Source organism: Lithobates pipiens, unplaced genomic scaffold (genome assembly GCF_037356315.1).
Source record: "Lithobates pipiens isolate NorthernLeopardFrog02 unplaced genomic scaffold, aLitPip1_a1.2 Scaffold_25, whole genome shotgun sequence".
In the NCBI taxonomy this organism is placed as follows: Eukaryota; Metazoa; Chordata; class Amphibia; order Anura; family Ranidae; genus Lithobates; species Lithobates pipiens.
This window is the reverse complement of record NW_027507787.1, coordinates 225,521,658-225,543,550: the sequence shown is the minus strand read 5'-3', so window position 1 is coordinate 225,543,550 and position 21,893 is coordinate 225,521,658. Positions and strand designations below refer to the sequence as shown.

General features: G+C 43.3%; 1 protein-coding gene across 1 annotated transcript in view; it reads left to right on the top strand.

Moving 5' to 3' along the window:
* LOC143929828 (alpha-2-macroglobulin-like) overlaps positions 1–21,893 on the top strand; it is a 217,504-nt gene that overhangs the window by 57,958 nt on the left and 137,653 nt on the right. Inside the window, exons 12-13 of the mRNA XM_077453804.1 lie at positions 2,074–2,238; positions 19,154–19,384. Of these exons, the coding sequence (XP_077309930.1) occupies positions 2,074–2,238; positions 19,154–19,384 (396 nt within the window). The remainder of the gene's footprint in view (positions 1–2,073; positions 2,239–19,153; positions 19,385–21,893) is intronic.

Below are 21,893 nucleotides of genomic sequence, written 5' to 3'. Positions count from 1 at the left end.
TAAGGGGGGGGGAAAGGTTTAAATCAATTAATACATTACAGGTTCTTACCCAACTGCTAAAGCCAACATGGCACTTTAGGCACCCAGGGGAGCCTCCCCCCAGCTCCCATCGAACATTTGTTTTTGGAAATTCCGATTGTGTGTACACAGCATTATTGTCACAACACTCACTACATTGTCACAATTGCCCATTTGTTAGACATGTGTGGTTCGTTTCGTTCCGAATTAATATTCAACAATTTTTTTGTTATTCAAATATCTAAAATACAATATAAAATGTTTTACCGAATGCTCCGATTAACGAAACAACATTCGTCTGAATGTCAGACTGAAGTTCATATCGAATTTTACATTGAACTCCAGTCGAATTCTAACTACACATATTGCCGAAATCAAAGACTGTGTGTGTTATTAGAGTACCATTTTGAAATGATGCTGTTTTTGTTAAGCCAAAAGTGATTTAAAGAGCCATTGTAATCATTTGATGAAGATTTTCTTTTTGTTTGCTCACTTTTCTGCATTCAAATCAAAAACAATATAACATTTTCATTTTTGATTTGAAAATTTATCGATTTGAATGTTTCAAAGAAAGAAATTGGTGAATTAAAAAAAAAAATTAAAAAATTCTACAGGTGAATCGCAGACAGGTGGCAACCCTAATGATACCACATAGGAATTAAAGGGATTGTAAACCCTCACGGCTTTTCACCTTAATGCATTCTATGCCCCAGACCCCACGGAAAACAATCCCCCCACCCCCTCGCTCTCTGTCGGTCTGTCGGTCCACTGGTACTTACTCCATTTACGCAGCAGGCACATCTGGCAGTGGCGGGCATCAGGCAGCTGCAGGCACATCGGGCATTGGCGGGGATTGGGCAGCGGCAGGCACATCGGGCATCACCGGGGATCAGGCAGCAGAAGGCACATCAGGCAGTGGCGGGGATTGGGCAGCGGCAGGCACATCAAGCATCGCCGGCATTGGGCATCAGTGGGCATCGGAGGGGATCAGGCAGCGGCAGGCACATTGGGCATTGGCGGGGATTTGGCAGCGGCAGGCACATCGGGCATCGCCGGGGATCGGGCAGCGGCAAGCACATCAGGCAGTGGCGGGGATCGGGCAGCGGCAGGTACATCAGGCATCACCCGGGATCAGGCAGCAGTGGGCACATCAGGCATTGCCGGGGATTGGTCAGCGGCAGGCACATCAGGCAGCAGTGGGGATTGGGCAGCGGCAGACACATTGGACATCGGATGGGATTGGGCAGCAGCAGGCACATGGGGCATCGATGGACATCAGGCTGTGGTGGACATTGAGCAGCAGCTCCTGTGTCTTCTCCTCCTCGCTTTCATATATCTTCCCCCCTCCTAGGTGTCCAATAGGATCACCTGTCCTTTCAGCCAATTGGGTGATGGGTATCAGACCCGCTTCTTGGGAGAAAGATCAGTGTTATAATAGCTAATATTCATTTGCTGTTAGACCACAACTGGGTGGGCTCCAGACGCAATGTTCTGCGCCCCAAGCCCAACCTATTTTGAATCCTATTAGAACCGCTGGCTCTAATCAGGTGCTTCAACAAAAAAAAACACACCCCGCCATAGTAAATTAATGTGCCCGGTATCCTGAAAGGGGCCGGGCACATGGATAGGGAGGGTGGCGGCAGTGGATAGGGGGGTGGCGCTCCGGGCGCCCACAATGGACAAGTTGTCCCCTGTTTGTATGCAAAACACCCGATTGGATCCTGGTGCTGCCCTTTCATCTCCCAGAGTGCTACTGTATAGAGGATTACAAGGGGCTGATACAAAGTCAAATTCAGCCTTGTAGCTAATTACATTTAAAAATATATATATAAAAAAACAAAAAAACAATGTATTGATTAGTAAGTTCCTAGAAGTATTAATTTGTCTTTTATATTTGCTTTCATCTGTACCTCCCTGTTTGGAAGTAACATTTGGCAGCTACCTCAATAGAGATTTTGCATCTTCTGGATCATCAGCAGTATTATGCCAGTGTAAGGGTGGCAGAGGGTTGACTTTCTTTGCTACCCAACTACATCTCATTGTGTTTCATTCCAGGTTAAAGTGACAGATGCCAATGATAATCCTAAACAGGACGTCAAACTTTATTTCTATAGTAGAAACAGCACAGAAGAGCTTGTTGATACCTCGGTGACAGACAACAATGGCATCGCTGTTTTCATCTTGAATACGACCGACTGGAGTGGCACAAAAACCTTTGTGGTATGGGAATCTCATATGTATATTTATGTCTAGAAGCTTCCTGTTTTCGCAAAGAGCAACCTTTCTGCTTAATAACAGCATAATCACTATCATTTCATGATTTAAAGTTTTTGTTACTAACAATTAGACATTTGAAAAAAAAAATTTTAAAAACATGAATTCGAAAAAATGTGAAAAAAAATCTGAAATTCAAAAAACAATCATCAATTTGAAAAAATAAAAACGGAAGCTCTGAAATTCGAAAAAAATCTGAAATTCAAAAAAATGCGAAAATAATTGGAAATTCAAAAATAATCTGAAAAATATCAGAAAAAAATCAGAAATTCGAGAATTAAAAAAAAATCTGAAATTTGGAAATTCAAAAAATCTCAGAAAATCGATAAAAATCTGAAATTTGATTCCTATGGCAGGGTTGTGTTTTTCTGAAGCACCTGAGTAGAACCAGAGGTTCTAATAGACTTCAAAATAGGGCTCGGAAGGCAGAGGATTGCATCTGGAGCCCACCCAGTTGTGTTGCAACAGCAATTTAATATATGCTATTGTAACACTGACCTTCCTCCCAGGCAATCGGGAAGCGGGTCTGATACCCATCACCCGATTGGCTTAAAGGACAGGCGATCCAATTGGACACCTAGGAAGGGGGAGTAGTGACACGGCGGAAGCGAGGAGGAGAAGACACAGGAGCCGCTGCTTGATGCCCACCGCAGCCTGATGTCCACTGATGCCCGATCCCCACTGCTGCCCTATGTGCCTGCCACTGCCGATGCCGCTGAGGAGGGAGAAGCTGGCACGGCTTCCTCTGCATCTTTTACCCTCCTCTTCCTTGGAGGCCAACACGATCACTTTACCTATCAGCCAATCGGATCTCAGGACCCACTTCCTGAGCCGGGATTGGCCAGGAGGAGAAGCTGAAAGATAACAGTGAATATTAAATCGATATTGTTGCACAACTGGGTGGGTTCGGGGCGCAGTGCTTTGTGCACTCCCATTGGAATCCATGCATCCGGTGCCCTGTATGTAAATTAGGAGACTCATTTACAGTCTGTCTTTGTAACAGTCTGTCTGCTATTTTATATTCTGAATCCTAATTCTGGGACCCCATAATATTATTGGATGGACTTTCTAATATAGTGACTTTTTGAATATTCTTGTTGCAAGAATCCCTTAAATATTGGTTTATATAAAAAAAAAAAAAAACCTTCCACACTATTCAAAACCCCCAAAAATGGCCTTTATGTACTCTTATAATGGCCACGGCATTTGAAGTTATTAGCGTTCCTAGCGTAACTAGAGTTCCTGAAACATATGAAAAACTGCCAGCATGCCCAAAAGAAAGAATTGCTTTTGGTTGGAAAAATTTTTATTGTAATTGAATATTATTAATAATTGCCATTCCTTTTCACTCTGCAGCTCTGTAATTTCTTGTAAAATGCAAAGCAATATGGCTATCTAAAAGCGTTCTGTACAAATGGTGTATAGAATTCTCCCCCACAAATGTAATTTCCCATTTGTGTTGGCTTACTGATTTTCCCAGAAGTCTACACTAAGATACAAGTAAAATTTTAGGCATCCCCTGCAACAAAAATTAATTTTTTTGGTGAGATACTCCCAAAAGGCAAATTGCATCTAAAGGAATGCATACCCTGCTGCTTTGCTCATTAAACCCTGCAAGTGCAGCAGCTAATTGATAATTAGAAAGTTACTGTCATTCACATTCATTAGACATGTGCACTGCCAAAAAATGTGTTCCCTTTCGTTTCATTCTTTTTTTTTTTTCGGGTCATTCGCTACGATCACAATTTGTTAATTTGTAAATTTGAAAATTCGTAAATTTGAAAATTTGTAAATTTAACCAGTTGCCGACCGCCGCACGACGATGTACGTCGACAGAATGGCACGGGCAGGCATATGGGCGTACCTGTATGTCCCTGCCTTCCCGTGGGTGGGGGGCCCGATCGGGCCCCCCCCCGGTGCCAGCGGCAGTCGGAATCCGTTCAGGAGCGATCTGGGATGAGGGGGCGGCCATTCATTCATGGCCACCCCCTCGCGATCGCTCCTGACAAATCGAAGTGCAGCATGACATCACTTCCTCTCCTGTAATGTAAACACAGGCAGAGGAAGTGATGTAATCTCTCCTCCGTGTCGGTATTTTTCGTTCCGGCACCGAGGAGAGAGGATCGGTGAGTTGCACCAACACTACACTACACAGTAGAACATGCCAGGCACACTCTCACCCCCCCTTCACCCCCCGATCACACCCCCAATCACCCCTGCACCCCCAGTCACAGTGACACCAATTGCATATTTTTTTTATTGCATTGGTGTCATTTGTGACTGTAATAACTGTTAGGGCAGTTAGGGTTAGCCCCCTTTAGTTCTAGGGTACCCCCCTAACCCCCCAATAAAGGTTTAACCCCGTGATCACCCCCCGTCGCCAGTGTCACTAAGGCTGGGTTCACATTGCAGCGGTTTATGAGAACGGATGTGATTCGCACCGCACTGCAGTGCAAATCACATCCGATCTCTGTGCGATGCGAGTTCAGCCATACAGATAGTATGGCTGAATTCGCATCGCACCCGCCGCACCCGCCGAAAACTCGCACGGGACCCTTTTTTTGGTCCGCAGCAGAATCGGATCACATGGGTGTTCACACCATGCGATCCGATTCCTGTCCGAGTTTGCAGATCGCACTGCGATATGCAAACTGATCTGGGGGTTTCATTAACATTTCACTGACACTCCCAGCAGTTCGCATAGGGCAGTGTGATGCGGGAACCCGCCGCGGATTTGTGGCGTTCCCGCATCGCTCCAGTGTGAACCCAGCCTAATAAGCGATTGTTTTTTCTGATCGCTGTATTAGTGTCACAGGTGACGCTAGTTAGGCAGGTAGGTATTTAGGTTCGCTTTTTATAGCGCCAGGGACCCCCATATACTACCGCATAAAGCCCCCTGATTGCCCCCTAGTTAACCCTTTCACCAGTGATCACCATATAACTGTTACAGGTGACGCTGGTTGGTTAGTTATTTTTTTATAGTTTCAGGGCACCCGCCATTTATTACCTAATAAAGGTTTAACCCCCTGATCACCCGGCGGGTGATATAAGTTTGAGGGTCAGATAGGGTCTGCGTCGCCCCAGGCAGCGTCAGGTTAGTGCCAGTACCGCTAACACCCACGCGCAAAGCATACACCTCCCTTAGTAATATAGTATCTGATCAGATCTATATTAGCGTCGCCAGCAGTTTAGGTTTCCCAAAACGCATTGTTAGCGGGATCAGCCCAGATACCTGCTAGCACCTGCGTTTAGCCCCTCCACCAAGCCCAGCCCAGCCCACCCAAGGGCAGTATCGATCGATCACTGTCACTTACAAAACACAACACACATAACTGCAGCGTTCGCAGAGTCAGGCCTGATCCCTGCGATCGCTAACAGTTTTTTTGTAGCGTTTTGATACAGTCGCTGACAGCCTAGGTGCTTTTTTACCTGTGAGTCTCACTAGTGTACCCCTAAATTTAGGGGTGTCTACTTTCCAAAATGGGGTCATTTGGGGGGGGGGTTTGTGCCATCTTGGCATTTTATATATATATCATTTAGTGACAACTTTGTGAAAAAAAATAAAGAATAAAATAAAAGTTTGTAATTTTCCCGCAACTTGTGGCAAAATATGAAATATTCCATGGACTCAACATGCCTCTCAGTAAATAGCTTGGGGTGTCTACTTTCTAAAATGGGGTCATTTGGGGGGGTTTGTGCCATCTTGGCATTTTATGGCCTTCAAAACTGCGATAGGTAGTGAGGAGTGAAATCAAAAATGTACACCCTTAGAAATCCTGAAGGCGGTGCTTGGTTTTCGGGGCCCCGTACGCGGCTAGGCTTCCAAAAAGTCGACCACATGTGGTATCCCCGTACTCAGGAGAAGCAGCAGAATGTATTTTGGGGTACAATTCCACATATAACCATGGCATGTGTGAGCAATATATCATTTAGTGACAACTTTGTGTAAAAAAAAAATAATTTTTTTTTTTTTCATTATTCAATCGCTTGAGGCAAAAAAAAAAAAATATTCAATGGGCTCAACATGCCTCTTATCAATTTCCTTAGGGAGTCTACTTTCCAAAATGGGGTCATTTGGGGGGGTTTTGTACTGCCCTGCCATTTTAGCACCTCAAGAAATGAGATAGGCAGTCATAAACTAAAAGCTGTGTAAATTCCAGAAAACTTACCTTAGTTTGTAGATGTGACAACTTTTGCGCAAACCAATAAATATACAGTTATTGACTTTTTTTTACCAAGGACATGTGGCTGAATACATTTTGTCCTAAATGTATGACTAAAATTGAGTTTATTGGATTTTTCTAATAACAAAAAGTAGAAAATATCATTTTTTTTCAAAATGTGCGGTCTTTTTACGTTTATATCGCAAAAAATAAAAATTGCAGAGTCAGTCAAATACCTTTAAAAGAAAGCTCTATTTGTGGGAAAAAAAGGACGCAAATTTTGTTTGGGTACAACATTGCATGACCGCGCAATTACCAGTTAAAGCAGCGCAGTGCCAAATTGTAAAAAGACCTATGGTCATTGACCAGCAAAATGGTCCGGTCTGAAAGTGGTTAAAAAATCAAAAATTCGAAAATTCGAAAGAAAGAAAATCTAAAAAATCTAAATAATAACTACTAATAACTAACTATTTAAATATAGGAATTGGAATTTCCTTTCAAAATTTGGCTATTAGTGAGCATAACAAATACAAATTTATACGAAGTTACGAATTATCCGAAAAAAAGAATGCCACATCTAAACAAACTGAACGGATCAAATTAATAATAAATAATAATAAAATGTTTTCATTATTATTATTTATTATTATTAATTTGTTACATTCCATTCGTTTAGCTATGGAATTCGTTATTTCAAATAATTTGTAACTTCGGATAAATTCCTATTTGTTACGTTCACTAACAGCCAAATTTGAAAGGAAATTCCAATACCTATAATTTAATAGTTAGTTCTTTTTGTCAGATTTTCAAATTTTTGGGTTTTCAGATTTTTGAATTTCTAATTTACGAACTTGCAAATTTATGACTATTCGGGAAAGATTAGTTAAACGGGTTTTCATTCGTTTGAAAAACTCATTTGGAATGAAACGAATTGCACATATCTAATGCCACGTACACACGATCAGAATTCCGGCCAGAAAAAGACCGATGAGAGCTTTTCATTGGAAAATGCAACCGTGTGTATGCTCCATCAGAATTTAGCTGTCCAAATTCCCGCCAGCCAAAAATTGATAGCATGTTATCACAAACGTATTTTTTTTATTATTTCTATGTATCTGCCTACTCACCCAAAACATTTTATATTTGCTATTTGAAGAAAAACACATAGGCAAGTATTTTCTGCAAAAAAAAATAAAATCACAATTTTACAACGCTGGAGAAAGTGCTTGAATTTGCGAAGCCTTTGGCCCCCAAGGCACACATGAACTTTGTGGCTCAAAAACTTGGTAGCTTGAGAAGTCCATATAGAAAGGAGGTCAATCTGGTCCAGGAATCCCAGAGAACAGGAACAGCAGCAGATGACATATGTACCCAGGCTGTGGTACTACAACAGGCTGTGTGTTCTGTCAGACCAGACTGAAGGCAGGCAATCACTTTCTTGTCTTTCGTACAGCCTTCCCTGCAGTCTTCCCTGCAGCCTTCCCTGCAGCCTCCCCTGGAGACTGTGGCTCTGGAGGTGGACCTGTGGCAGGAGGAGGAGGAGGAGGAGAATGGGGGAGCGCACACAGGTGGTCGTCATCAGTTAGTTCACCACTCAACCCCTTGTGGATAGTTTTAAATATGATTTTTTCACATTTGCGCAGTTGGACCTCCTCCCTTTGCTGTAAATTGGAGGCTATGTAGATACCATAGGTCTCTACAGCATCGAGGGGGGATTTCAGGGCGTCATTAGACTCCTTGATGAGTGCTGCCTCCTCTGTTTTAGTCCCCTTCCTGGGCCTTTTGTATGGAAGGATGAGGGGAGGCACCTGAGACTGCCACCTCCTGGCTGACATCTTCCCCTGCCTCCTCCTGTGTGCCACTTGCCAGAGCCTTGTCCTGGCTGAGGTCTTCCTGTGTATGAAAAAGGGACATCGCTTTAGTTTTTTGTTCATCAAACACACACAATTTTCAGCTCTTGTACATCATTAAATCATTAATTTCTTATCAATAATAATATCTAGTTAACAATCATCATTTTCACATAAAAAATGTGTTTACAAATCCTATACCTGGCTCCAACTGGGCTCCTCAATCTCCTCCTGGATGGAATGCCCAGGTTGGTTCATGGAAGCCTCAGCTGGGGTTGAGGGAAGGCTGGTTGGAAGGCTGGATGGAAGGCTGGAGGGAAGGGGTGCCGGAAGAGTTGAAAGTGATTCCCTGCCCTCAATCTGGTCATCAAGAAAGCGCATCATGTTATAGTACCACAGACTAGGTACATACGCCTGATCTGCTGCTGCTCCTGACCTCAGGGATTGCTGGACCTTCTGATACTCCTTCCTATAGGTGCTTCTCAAGCTACCAATTTTTGTTTCCAGAGACCTCATGTCTGCATTGGGGGCCCGGGTCTTTCAAAATTCAAGCAGCTTCTCCAGCGTTGCCTTCCTAGCTGCTTTATTGTGATATAATGGGTTTTTCACCTCCCATAAATTGTGCATATCACGATATTTATCCAGGAATTCGCCCAGTAATTCTTGGTCTTTAAATGGATACATTTTCTCTGCAAGACCAAACAAAAGACAAAAACACTCATCTCAGGATAATCTTAAAAGCCAATATAGGCATCAATCTAGATTCAGTATAGTCCGCTCATGTCACCAAAGTTAAAATCTTACCTTCGTTATAACATTTGTCGCTTCCATTTCTCCTTCCTCTGCACACAGAACGTAGTTACGACATACACGTGTTTAAGCTTTATATACATTGCGTATGCATGAAACTCCGCCCACGTCACCCGCCCCTGATGTTCTTTCTAGAATATTCCCCGTCCCGTCTCTTTCGTCGCAGTGGGAGAGGAACATGGCGGAGACACAACAGGTGCATGATAGCAGTAACGAGGTGGAGGAAAGCCCGGAACCAGAAACGTCCCGATCCCAGAGGAGATTTAAGGCCACAAATATGTCCTTGGCTGAGATGTTGGAGATGGTCGACATCTTGAGGAGGAATGACTATGATGGAAATTATGGTCCATACCCAAACCCAAATCTCAGAAAGGCCAAGATCATGACTAAAGTTGTGAAGAGTCTGTACAGGAATTTTGGGGTACGACGATCCAAGGATCAATTGAGGAAATGCTGGTCGGACCTCAAATTAAGGGAGCATGATCAGTATAGAAAGATCAAGAAAGTTCTTCGAAAAAGTAAGTATTTGTCGTGTGATCCTATTATTATTATTAATAGTGCATGCTGTGCCATGTGTTTTTCTTTATGGTGTTGTACATTTAAAAATGTCTACTTTCATGTTCATACGCACAGTAAACGGTCGTAGTACACATCGTTAATTTACTAAATAAATGCAATGTTTTCCCAGATACCTGGTTAAATACATTTGTTCATGTTATTTTTTAATTTAATAAAAGAGGTTTAAGACATTGTTGTCTAGATGTGTTTGAACCTAGAAGGAACAGCAAACTAGATTCAGTGTAATGTATGGAGATGACAGTCAGCAGCTGTTTACACATCTGGACTCAGGTGCACTAGTGTGGGACACCAGAACAAACTTTTTGGGGTGTCAAACACAGGTACTCCATTGGATACTTGGGGGCCCAAAAAAGGTAAGTATTCCAGCTTTAGTAAGGGAATAAATCATGTCTTCCGCTTGTAATTCTGCCCAAACAGACAATTGTACCCCACTTCCAAGCAATGTTTATCATTCATATTTGTTGCCTCAAATATCTGTGTGCTAAGTATTAGACATGTGCATTCGTTTTCGTCCGAATGCATTTTCGTCCGAATTTCAGCTATTTTCGTTTTCGTTTTGACAAACGATAACGAAAGCACAAAATCCGAAAAACGAAAGAACCGACATAAATAAATGCTTTATTTTCGTTTTCATTGTTACAACAGTTCGATATAGAATAGGAGATTCGACATGACTCTGACAACAATCTGTGTCTATAGAACCTGTGGTCGAATGTGCTTAACCTTACCTCTATTAGTCCAAGATTATATAGAGAAAATATTCGACAGAGAAAAAAGATTTGACAGAGAGAAAAGATTCTGCAAGTTACTGTCCTAAAAAGTGTTTGGGGACCCGGGTCCTGCCCCAGGGGACATGTATCAATGCAAAAAAAAGTTTTAAAAACGGCAGTTTTTTCGGGAGCAGTGATTTTAATAATGATTAAAGTGAAACAATAAAAGTGTAATAGTCCTTTAAATTTCGTAGGGGGGGGGGTTGTCTATAGTATGCCTGTGAAGGGGCGCATGTTTCCCGTGCTTAGAATTGCCCCTGCACAAAGTGTCATTTATGCAGAAAAAAAAGTCCTTTAAAATCACTCGCAGCTATTATGAATTGTCGGCTCCGTAATACAGAGAACACTCATTGAAAGTCATTGATAAAAAAAAAAAAAAAAAAAAAGCGTGGGGGTCCCCCAAATTCAATTACCAGGCCCTTCAGGTCTGGTATGGATATTAAGGGGAACCCTGCCTCAAATTTAAGAAAAAATTGGACGTGGGGTTCCCCCTAAATATCCATAACCAGACCCTTCAGGTCTGGTATGGATATTAAGGGGAACCCCGCATCAAATTTAAAAAAAAATTGACGTGGGGTTCCCCCTAAAAATCCATACCAGACCCTTTATCCGAGCACGCAACCTGGCAGGCCGCAGGAAAAGAGGGGGGGACGAGAGAGCGGCCCCCCTCCCTCCTGAACCGTACCAGGCCACATGCCCTCAACATTGGGAGGATGCTTTGGGGGTCTGTGACCCCTCAAAGCACCTTGTCCCCATGTTGATGAGGACAAGGGCCTCATCCCCACAACCATGGCCGATCATCTCTCCAGCGATGTCTCATGTCATCCAGCGCAGCGAATACATCCTTCTTCTGTCTCCTCCACGGAGACACTGCAGGCATTTCGGCGGCTGACGTTTCTTATATACGGAGGGGAAACCCGGGGTTCCCTGTGACGTAGGGGTGACCCGCATCCGTTACATCAGAGGGGGGCGGGGTCACCCATACATCACGGGGAACCCCGGGTTTCCCCTTGCGTCAGAGGGGGGCGGGGTCAGGTGACGGGTGGCCCCGCCCTCCGTATATAAGAAACGTCAGCCGCCGGAATGCCTGCAGTGTCTCCGTGGAGGAGACAGAAGAAGGATGGAGGATCGCTGCGCTGGATGAGATGAGACATCGCTGGAGAGATGATCGTCCGTCGCTGGATAGCAAGAGTGGATTACCGCCGCTGGAATCTTTTTTTTATTTTTTTATTTTTAATAAAGGAATTTTTCAAAAGTGTGTTTGTTTTATTTAACCATTTTTTACACTTTCTTTGTGAAATGGTAGGGGTACTTTTGTACCCCCTTACCATTTCAAACAGGGGGGGGCCGGGATCTGGGGGTCCCCTTGTTAAAGGGGGCTTCCAGATTCTGATAAGCCCCCCGCCCGCAGACCTCCACAACCACCGGCCAGGGTTGTGGGGATGAGGCCCTTGTCCTCATCAACATGGGGACAAGGTGCTTTGAGGGGTCACGGACCCCCAAAGCATCCTCCCAATGTTGAGGGCATGTGGCCTGGTATGGTTCAGGAGGGAGGGGGGGCCGCTCTCTCATCCCCCCCTCTTTTCCTGCGGCCTGCCAGGTTGCGTGCTCGGATAAAGGGTCTGGTATGGATTTTTAGGGGGAACCCCACGTCAATATTTTTTTAAATTTGACGCGGGGTTCCCCTTAATATCCATACCAGACCTGAAGGGCCTGGTAATTGAATTTGGGGGACCCCCACGCTTTTTTTTAAATTAATTAATTTATTTTTTTATCAATGACTTTCAATGAGTGTTCTCTGTATTACGGAGCCGACAATTCATAATAGCTGCGAGTGATTTTAAAGGACTTTTTTTCCTGCATAAATGACACTTTGTGCTGGGACAGTTCTAAGCACGGGAAACATGCGCCCCTTCACAGGCACACTATAGACAACCCCCCCCTACGAAATTTAAAGGAATATTACACTTTTATTGTTTCACTTTAATCATTATTAAAATCACTGCCCCCGAAAAAACTGCCATTTTTAAAACTTTTATTTGCATTGATACATGTCCCCTGGGGCAGGACCCGGGTCCCCAAACACTTTTTAGGACAGTAACTTGCAAATTAGCCTTTAAAATTAGCACTTTAGATTTTGAACGTTGGAGTCCCATAGACTTTAATAGGGTTCTAAAGTATGCTATATAGTTAGCTCCGTCGAATCTTCTTTATACATTCGACAGACACCATAAGCCTTCCAAGACAGATTCGACCGTAATTCATGTGGATTTTCGGACGAATGCAATTTTTGAACGAAAAACGAAATAAATAAAAACGAATTTCGGGAGTAACTAAATAAATTACGTTTTCGGACGAAAACGAAATTCCGAAACGAAATATTTTACTCTGCACATGTCTACTAAGTATACATTTTGTTTCATTCTCATAGGGGAGCAAATAATCGGGAAATATGAGGTCACCAGGGACCCCGCACCTCCTGAACAAGGGGGACAGAGGTCACAACCAGAGGATGTAGAGGAAGGAGAGGTGCTTGAGACTGAGACCACAACAGGTGAGTGTCTGACACCCCAGCTTCAGGTAGGAAGAGATGTATGCTTGCATATTTCTAATACATGGTGTATTTTTATTTTTTCATTTTTAGGTGATGTACAGGTTGTGGAAGAACATTCAGATAATTTCATCAGTGACAGCGCCCAAAGGCTAATCCAGGACATCATGTGGTGCAGTCAGGATTTACACATTATCAAACAGAAAACTATGGATATTGAAGTAAAACTTAAGAACATGATTGATGTCCTTGGAAGAATTACATTTTACAAAAAATTGGCACTATTTAGTGTTTTTTTCCTAAATTTTTACATTAAAAAATAAAACAAATTTTGAAGATGCACACAGTATGTCAACATGTGCTATCTGCCATCAGGGGATATCAATGTACGTGTTTTATGCCTGCAACCCCTTCCTCAAAACTCAAGCAGGTGAGAGGAAGGGGTTGCACCCCCAAAACACGTTCATTTGTCCCCCGTGAGGGGAGATAGCACATGTTGACATTAGGCATGGGATCAGAATGCAAATCCCCAGTTTGACTCACAATTTGTGTGCATCTTCAAAATTAGGCTTTTAAAGGGGTGACTTCACCCCAGCTGTTGAAGGCAAGATCCACACATTTTGGACAATATAATGTGTGATCTTGCCTTTTAAAAGTTTTTCAATGTTGAACTTTGTAAGTTCCAGAGTTGTGTATGTTCTGTTTTGAAACATGGCTGTTTATGTAACCTTAAAACAAAAAAATATGTAGCTAACTCAAAATTTTATATTTTTTTTACAAAAAAATGTTTTACAACACACATGTGAATGTGTACGGGGTAAAAGGATTTATACTCAACAATGTGTGGCTTCTTCTTTCAATGATCAATACCATTTTTTGTGTTTAAATTGGTGTTTACAGTGCCAATGGGTTTAGATAATAATGTACAAACCACTTGGTACTGCAAGTGCACTAGGAGACAGAAAAAAGAAACACAAGCAGGAATTCAAAATCCAGATTTTTGCAGATTAAATGTAAAATGTATTTAACATGTGCTGGTAAAGCAATGGCCCCCTCCCCAAAAAATATTGCACATAATCTTGTCGCACTTCACGGGTGCTTTGGGGGGGGGGGGGGCAAGCCAGGATGGGTCGCTTCCAGAGATGCCATTGTTTGTTGAAGTCCGGGGTCAGGCCCAACTGTGACCACATCATTTGGGTTGTTTCTTTTCATAAAGTTATGCAGGATGCAACAAGAAAACACGATGATATTACGTTTGTATTCCGCCATATTAATGGCCGTTTGAAACAGGCGGAACCGGCTAGCCAGAATCCCAAACGTGTTTTCCACAACTCTTCTGGCTCTGGCCAGCCGGTAATTAAAAACCCTCTTCTCAGAGGTGAGGGTCCTCTGGGGGAATGGCCTCATGATTTCCCAGACCAAAAGCCTCATCTGCTACGAAGACAAATGGCAGTCCTTCAAAAAGAACGGGGAAATGGGGGCAGGCAGGGCAGTGGGACTTTAGGGGATCCTCCCATCATCAGGGGAACCCATCCCCTGGTGCCTCCCATCATCAAGATTATCATCATTTACACTTTATTACAATTCTACTCATTTATTCATAGGTAAGAGTGTTTGAACCAGAGTTTTTGCTCCCTCTCTTCCTATTGTAATTAATTACCATTAATTACCACATTATTATTCCGTATAGATATTCCCTGTTTAGCAGCTCCTGATGAGTGGACAAACTTCCACGAAACGCGTTGAGAATTCATACTTGATGTCATATCACAGCTATCATGTGCATACCATGGATTCTGATTGTTTGAGTCATCAATTTGATTTAATACAACTTTGGTTATTTCTATGTTGGGTGTACTGCTGATGCTACTATTATTAATTATGTGCTACAGTGTCTACTATGCTACTAATTTTACTATGATGTGATAGACCAATCATGTTTTATTTATTCTGTACCTTATTTATTGTTATAATATTTGTATCATCTATTGCATTGTGCCCCTATTGGATATCAAATAAATATTTGCAGGTTTCCGTTACATCAGAGGGGGGGGTGGGGTCACCCATATGTCATTGGGGAAAGCCTGGCTTCCCTCACTAGCGTCAGAGGGGGAGGGGTCAGGTGACGGGTGGCCCCACCCTCCTAATATAAGAAACGTCAAGCACTGGGATCCCGCAGTTTCTCCGACAGTGGAGACAGAAGATGGATGGATGGACTGCGCTGGACTGAAAATCACCCGTCGCTGGATCAGATCAGCCATTGCTGGATCCCGGAGAGATGATCATCCATTGCTGGATAGCAAGAGTGGATTACCACTGCTGGAATATTTTTTTTATTTTTTTTATTTTTAATAAAGGAATTTTTCAAAAGTGTGTTTGTTTTAATTTAACAATTTTTTACACTTTCTTTGTGAAATGGTAGGGGTACTTTTTACACCCGTACCATTTCAAACAGGGGGGGGGATCTGGGGGTCCCCTTGTTAAAGGGGGCTTCCAGATTCTGATAAGCCTCCCGCCCGCAGACCCCCACAACCACTGGCCAGGGTTGTGGGGATGAGGCCCTTGTCCCCATCAACATGGTGACATGGTGCTTTGAGGGGCACAGACCCCCAAAGCATCCTCCCAATGTTGAGGGCATGTGGCCTGGTACGGTTCAGGAGGGGGGGCGCTCTCTCGTATGGATATTTAGGGGGGCCCCCACGTCAATTTTTTTTTATTTGACACAGGGTTCCCCTTAATATCCATACCAGACCTGAAGGAGCATTATAGCTGCAAGTGATTTTAATTTTAAAATACTTTTTTCCTGCAGAAATGACATTTTGTGCAGGGACAGTTCTAAGCCCGGGAAACATGCGCCCCTTCACAGGCATACTATAGACACCCCCCAGGTACGAAATTTAAAGGAGTATTACACTTTTATTGTTTCACTTTAATCATTATTAAAATCACCGCTCCTGAAATAACTTCAGTTTTTAAAACTTTTTTTTGCATTGATCCATGTCCCCTGGGGCAGGACCCAGGTCCCCAAACACTTTTTAGGACAGTAACTTGCATATTACCCTTTAAAATTATCACTTTAGATTTTGAACGTTCGAGTCCCATAGACTTTAATAGGGTTCTAAAATTCACACGAAGTTTAGGTCTGTTCGCAGGTTCTGGTGCAAACCGAACAGGGGGGTGTTCGGCTCATCCTTAGTCATGGCCTCATATAAAGTCCCAACTATTTTCTTTTTTCAATGGCAGTCCTTCGACATTCTCCTCCGGGGGTGGTAATCCCAAGCCATCACTCTCGAGACGTCTGTAAAACTCGGTCTGGGTAAATACTCCTCCATCTGTCATCTGGCCATTCCTCCCCACATCCACATATAGAAACTCATATGTCACAGACACCACCACCATCAACACGATACTATGAAACCCCTTATAGTTAAAATAGTACGACCCTGAATGGGGTGGTGGGACGATGTGGACGTGCTTCCCATCGATTGCCCCTCTGCAGTTAGGAAAATCCCACTGCTGGGCAAACTGGGAGGCCACAGTCTGCCATTACTGTGGTGTTGAAGGAAACTGCAGAGTCAAACAAAAAAATCAAATTACCGGATTTAACGGTGTATAACAAGCGCCGGCGTATAACACGCACCGCAAGTTTAGGAGGGAAGTTTAAGGAAAAAAACTTTTAGGAGGCAAGTTTAAGGAAAAAAACCTTACATTTTAAATGCCCATCAATGTAGCCTTCCACTGTCCCCCTGCAGCCCTACACTGTTCTACTGCAGCCCTACACTGTCCCCCTGCAGCCCTACACTGTCCCCCTGCAGCCCTACACTGTCCCCTTGCAGCCCTACACTGTCCCCCTGCAGCCCTACACTGTCCCCCTGCAGCCTTCCACAAAATTGCAGTATGGTTAGTTTTAAATTTACCGCCGCCGCCGCCATCTTCGGCTCCTCCCGCCGCCATCTTTGGCTCCTCCCGCCACCGCCGTCGAGATCTTCGGCTCCTCCCGCCACCGCCACCGAGATCTTTGGCTCCTCCCACCGCCGCCATTGAGATCTTCGGCTCCTCCCACCGCCGACATAGACCAAGCCGAGCCGAGGGTACTCTGCTATTAGGCTTTGCTCGCAGTAACGCCCCCGTCCCACCCCTTGTCCTGGCTCCTGTGATGGACACAACACCGGGCCAATGGCGGGACGTAAAGGCTAGGAGGCGGGACTGGGCGTAACTGAGAGTGGAGTCGAGTACACAGTACACTCGGCTCAGCTCGGTAAATGTCGGCGGTGCTCCACAGAGCGCAGATCAGCAGATCGGCGGGGGGATCGGCGTATAACACGCACCCATGATTTCCCCCTGATTTTAAGGGGAAAAAGTGCATGTTATATGCCGATAAATACAGTAGTAATTTTGCACAGAAACATTACAAGCAGATTAGACACAAACATCGTTGCCCAACATCAGTATAACATTTCTTGTAAAGAGTATTTAAAGGCTAAAATATAAGGTCCACTTATCACATTCCTCACCCCCTCTGATGGCCCCTTGTAAATTTTTAATTTTAATATTTTAGGGGGGGGGGTATGTTTTGGACAGGTAACCACCCTCTCCACTATGTAATGGAGTAATAACAAAGTAATGTGTGTTACTTTGGTCAGCCCCTCCTTAATTAGACTATTGGCAGCCCACTGGACAGGTAATAAGAAGTGGCATCAAAACAAATTAATAAATGGAAGCACATTTGTAGATTCTGCAATTACCTATCAAGATAATAATATGAGAAGAAACATTTAAACAGTAGCATTTGAAAGTATTCAGGCAGGCCCTTGCACTACATGCTTGGAGAAATTCATCCATAAATCTGACCACAAAAGAGGTAGGTATAGTGTGTATTGGGTTTGGCAAAGTCAGCAGATAGAGGATTGCTATCAGCTGACTTAGCGGTTGGGGGGAGGGGGGTTCCAAATGATTTTGGGCCCCCCAAAAAAGCCTCTGGCACTCTGCATGAATTTAAGGACACCAATTACATTTGTAAACATTTTAGGGGGTCTTTAGGGTAAAGCATTACAATGGAGCTGACAAAATACATTGTTAATTGACTAGACTATAGGAGTATATGGGCCTCGGATAGCATGCTGGGGGGGGGTTAGTGAAGGCAAATATGCATGAAGGACAAAAAAGGAGCATACAAAAATCCAACATGCATGAGGACAAAGAGGAAATTCCCAGCTTATTACAATTATGTTAATTATAGAATGATGAAAGAAATACAATACATTAGCAAACATTAAATACATAGAATGTGATGTTAAAGGAGAAAACTTACCCTCATATATTCCTTCTGCAGGACCTGTATGATGGCAGACCAGGTTTCTGGAATAATGATTCCCAGAGCCTGGGGGGAAATCCCTGTCGCGAACTTGAGGTCCTGAAGGCTTCTCCCTGTCACCAAGTAGTGCAATGTGGCAATGAGCCTCTGCTCCGGAGTGATGGCTTGCCGCATGCAGGTATCCTGCCTGGTGATATAAGGGGTCAGCAAAGCCAGCAGACGGTGAAAAACGGGGTCCGTCATCCGGAGATAATCCCTGAAATCATCAGGATTATTCTCCCGGATCTCACACAGCAAAGATATAGTCCACAATGACAAACAAATGCAAACTGACTACACGCACTGATAGGCAGATACGCACCGACAAGCACAAACTGTAGAGCAGGAACGATCTGAAGCACAAGTCTGAAAAGTGCGATTTGTCTCTAACCAAACTTCTACTAAACACACGATAAACACGAGATCAGCACAAGGAGCCCAAAGGGTGCCATACGTAGTGCTGAACTTCTAAACGATCGGAATTTGGTGTGACCGTGTGTAGGCAAGACAGCTTGAGCGGAATTCCATCGGGAAAACCATCAGAGCTTCTTACGACGAGAATTCCGATCGTGTGTACGCAGCATAACAGGCACTTTACACACGGACACAGAGAAACAGCTATTACTTCAGAAAAACAAAAGGTAGGAATCTGCAATAAAGTTTATTAAAATCCATGCAATGTACATAGATCACCTGTAAAAGTGGAGTTACTCTTTAAAAGAAACTGTTTAAAAAATGTTTTTTTCTTGTAGTTTCTAATCACTTATATATACGTTTTTCAACAGACAAAAACAAGACCGGAGTACCCACAATTTGTAACCGGCTTCCTTAGGCCTGACTATGGACAAGCGTACCTATCACTTTATCCCTTCTACTCCAAAAGCAAGAGCTTCCTGAAGCTGCACTCCGTGGACAAGGTCCTGCCATGTGGTGGAGAACAGGAGGTCCAGGTGGAATATATCATCAAACACACAGAGCTTAAGGAGGAGTATGAACACCTAGATCTCCATTATCTGGTGAGAGTCTTATTATTATGCACTGTGTACAAAGAAACACATTCAGCTTCACCTGCCAGAATATACTGAATAAAAGAGAGACTTAAAGGGAAGCTGTTGCCAGTAGCAACCAACCGGGCTTCTTCCCAATTTTACATTTTTCCAGAAATGATTCCCATTTCTAAAAACCTTTAGTGAGAAAACATGTACAGTCAATGGCGGCTGGTGCTCAATATTTTTTTTTTATGGAGACAGACAGTGACGATTCCTGGGCACCCCCCCCCCCCCAATTTGGGGTCTCTGTGACCCCAGGTCGCTGAGCTGCGACCCTGAAAGCTTTTTTTTTATGTTCATGGCCCTGCCTCCCCTGCCTCCCCTGACTGCATGTCCTTGGTGGATAGATTAGGGGCAGGTTTGCCTGGAGGGACCCCACCTCTCCTTAAAGGCACAGGGATGCACTAGACACCCAGCAAGAGCGAAATAGCAGCTGAAATTATCCAGTGTATACCCGCATCCAATTAAACCAACTGTACAAAAAACAAAAAAACACCCCAAGCCAGTGGCAGCCCATCCATTAAGGGGTCCATCCATGTGTCCGGCCCCTAATCTACTCTACATGCGGGGCGCCGGATGCATGAATTCTCCTCCCAGCCAATCAGGAAGCAGGTCTTGGGACCCATTTCCTGGTTGGCCAAAAGGAGAAGCGATCCTATTGGCTGTGGAGGAGGGAGGAGGAGCACGGCTGCCCTGGTGCAAGGGAAGCTGCCACTCAGAGGGAAACGCTGCCTGCACCATAGATGGGGTAAATGTGGGCCCGACCGACCACCTGACTGACCGGGGGGTGAGTGATTGTGTGATTAAGTCACACTACATGACCATATGGAGCTTAAGCCCACTAATGCGTCAAAGTACCCCATTATCAGTGAGTCCGAAACTATTCATAGAATGAAAGATCCTACTTCTCAACCATGGGAGAAATACACTCCTCTTTATGGGAGAACTAAAGGATTCCTCCTATAACACAGATGGACACTAATAAGAGGTAATAGCAGGGAGGTGCTCCAGCCCAAGGTATCTGGTCAGGACTAGGGATGAGCCGAATGTCCTCCAGTTCGGTTCAGAGCAGAACATGCGAACAGGCAAAAAAATCTGTGCGAACAGCATTCAAGTCTATGGGAAGCGAACATAAAAATGTATTTTTAAAGGCTTATATGCAAGTTATTGCCATAAAAAGTGTTTGGGGACCCGGGTCCTGCCCCAGGGGACATGTATCAATGAAATATGCCTTTATATATCGTGCCTGGGGATGTCCGTAGTATGCCTGTAAAGTAGCGCATCCTTCCCATATTTATAACAGTACCACATTTCTAAAGGAAAAAATGTAATTTAAAACTTCTGTATTGCATTGTCAATATAGATAAAATCAAAAATGGGTCCCCCACCCCAGTCCATTACCAGGCCCTTTGGGTCTGGTATGAATACTAAGGGGAACTCTGTGCTAAAAATAAAAAAATAAAAATTATTATTGTGAATGCCCCCCTCAAAATCCATACCAGGCCCTTAAGGGGAAACCCGCACCAAAAAAAAAATGGCATTGGGTTCCCCCAGGCCCCCAGGCACTATATACTCTGAACAGCAGTATATATACTATATGGCCTGAACTATATACTCTGCAGAAAAACTGGGCCTTAGGTGTTGGTGTTAGCAGAATACTGTAACCCCTCACAGTTACTCTTGGTGGGTGCAGGAATGGGCCCTGCTGTGAAATATTATATCAGAAATTGTAATTACATGCCCCTGTTAAACAGGGGCATAAAAATTGGGCCTTTGGTTTTGGTGGTACCAGAACACTGTAACCCCTCACAGTTACTCTTAGTGGGCGCAGGAACAGGCCCTGCTTTGAATTATATCAAGAATATTATATTAAAAATCTAGCAATTTGACCAAGCTGGCATTTAGATGCTGAGCATATGGATGGCTGGGACCAAATGTCTTTTTACGGTTCAGCAACTGGGGTAGGGAAATTTGCCTGCTAAAATCAGATGGTGGTGTACTGCTAGCAGATTGGCTGCAAGCACTTGGGACACCTATTGCTATAACTTCAATAATAATAATAATAATAATAACAATAATATTAATAAATAGTTTTTATTATTATTGTTATTTATTATTATTAATTTGTTACATTCCATTCATTTAGATGTGGTATCCGTTACTTCAGATAATTTGTAACTTCGGATAAATTCATATTCGTTACGTTCACTAACAGCCAAATTTGAAAGGAAATTCCAATACCTATAATTTAATACTTAGTGATAGTTACGTTTTTATTAGTTAGTTATTATTTTAGATTTTTGAATTTTTGGGTTTTTGGATTTTTGAATTTCGAATTTACAAATTTACGAGTTTCCAAATTTCAGAATTTATGAATTTTCAAATTTACAAATTTACGAATTGTCGAATATTCAAATTTAAGAATAATCATAAGAATTCATTAAACAGGTTTTCAAATTTGTCAAAATTCGTTAAA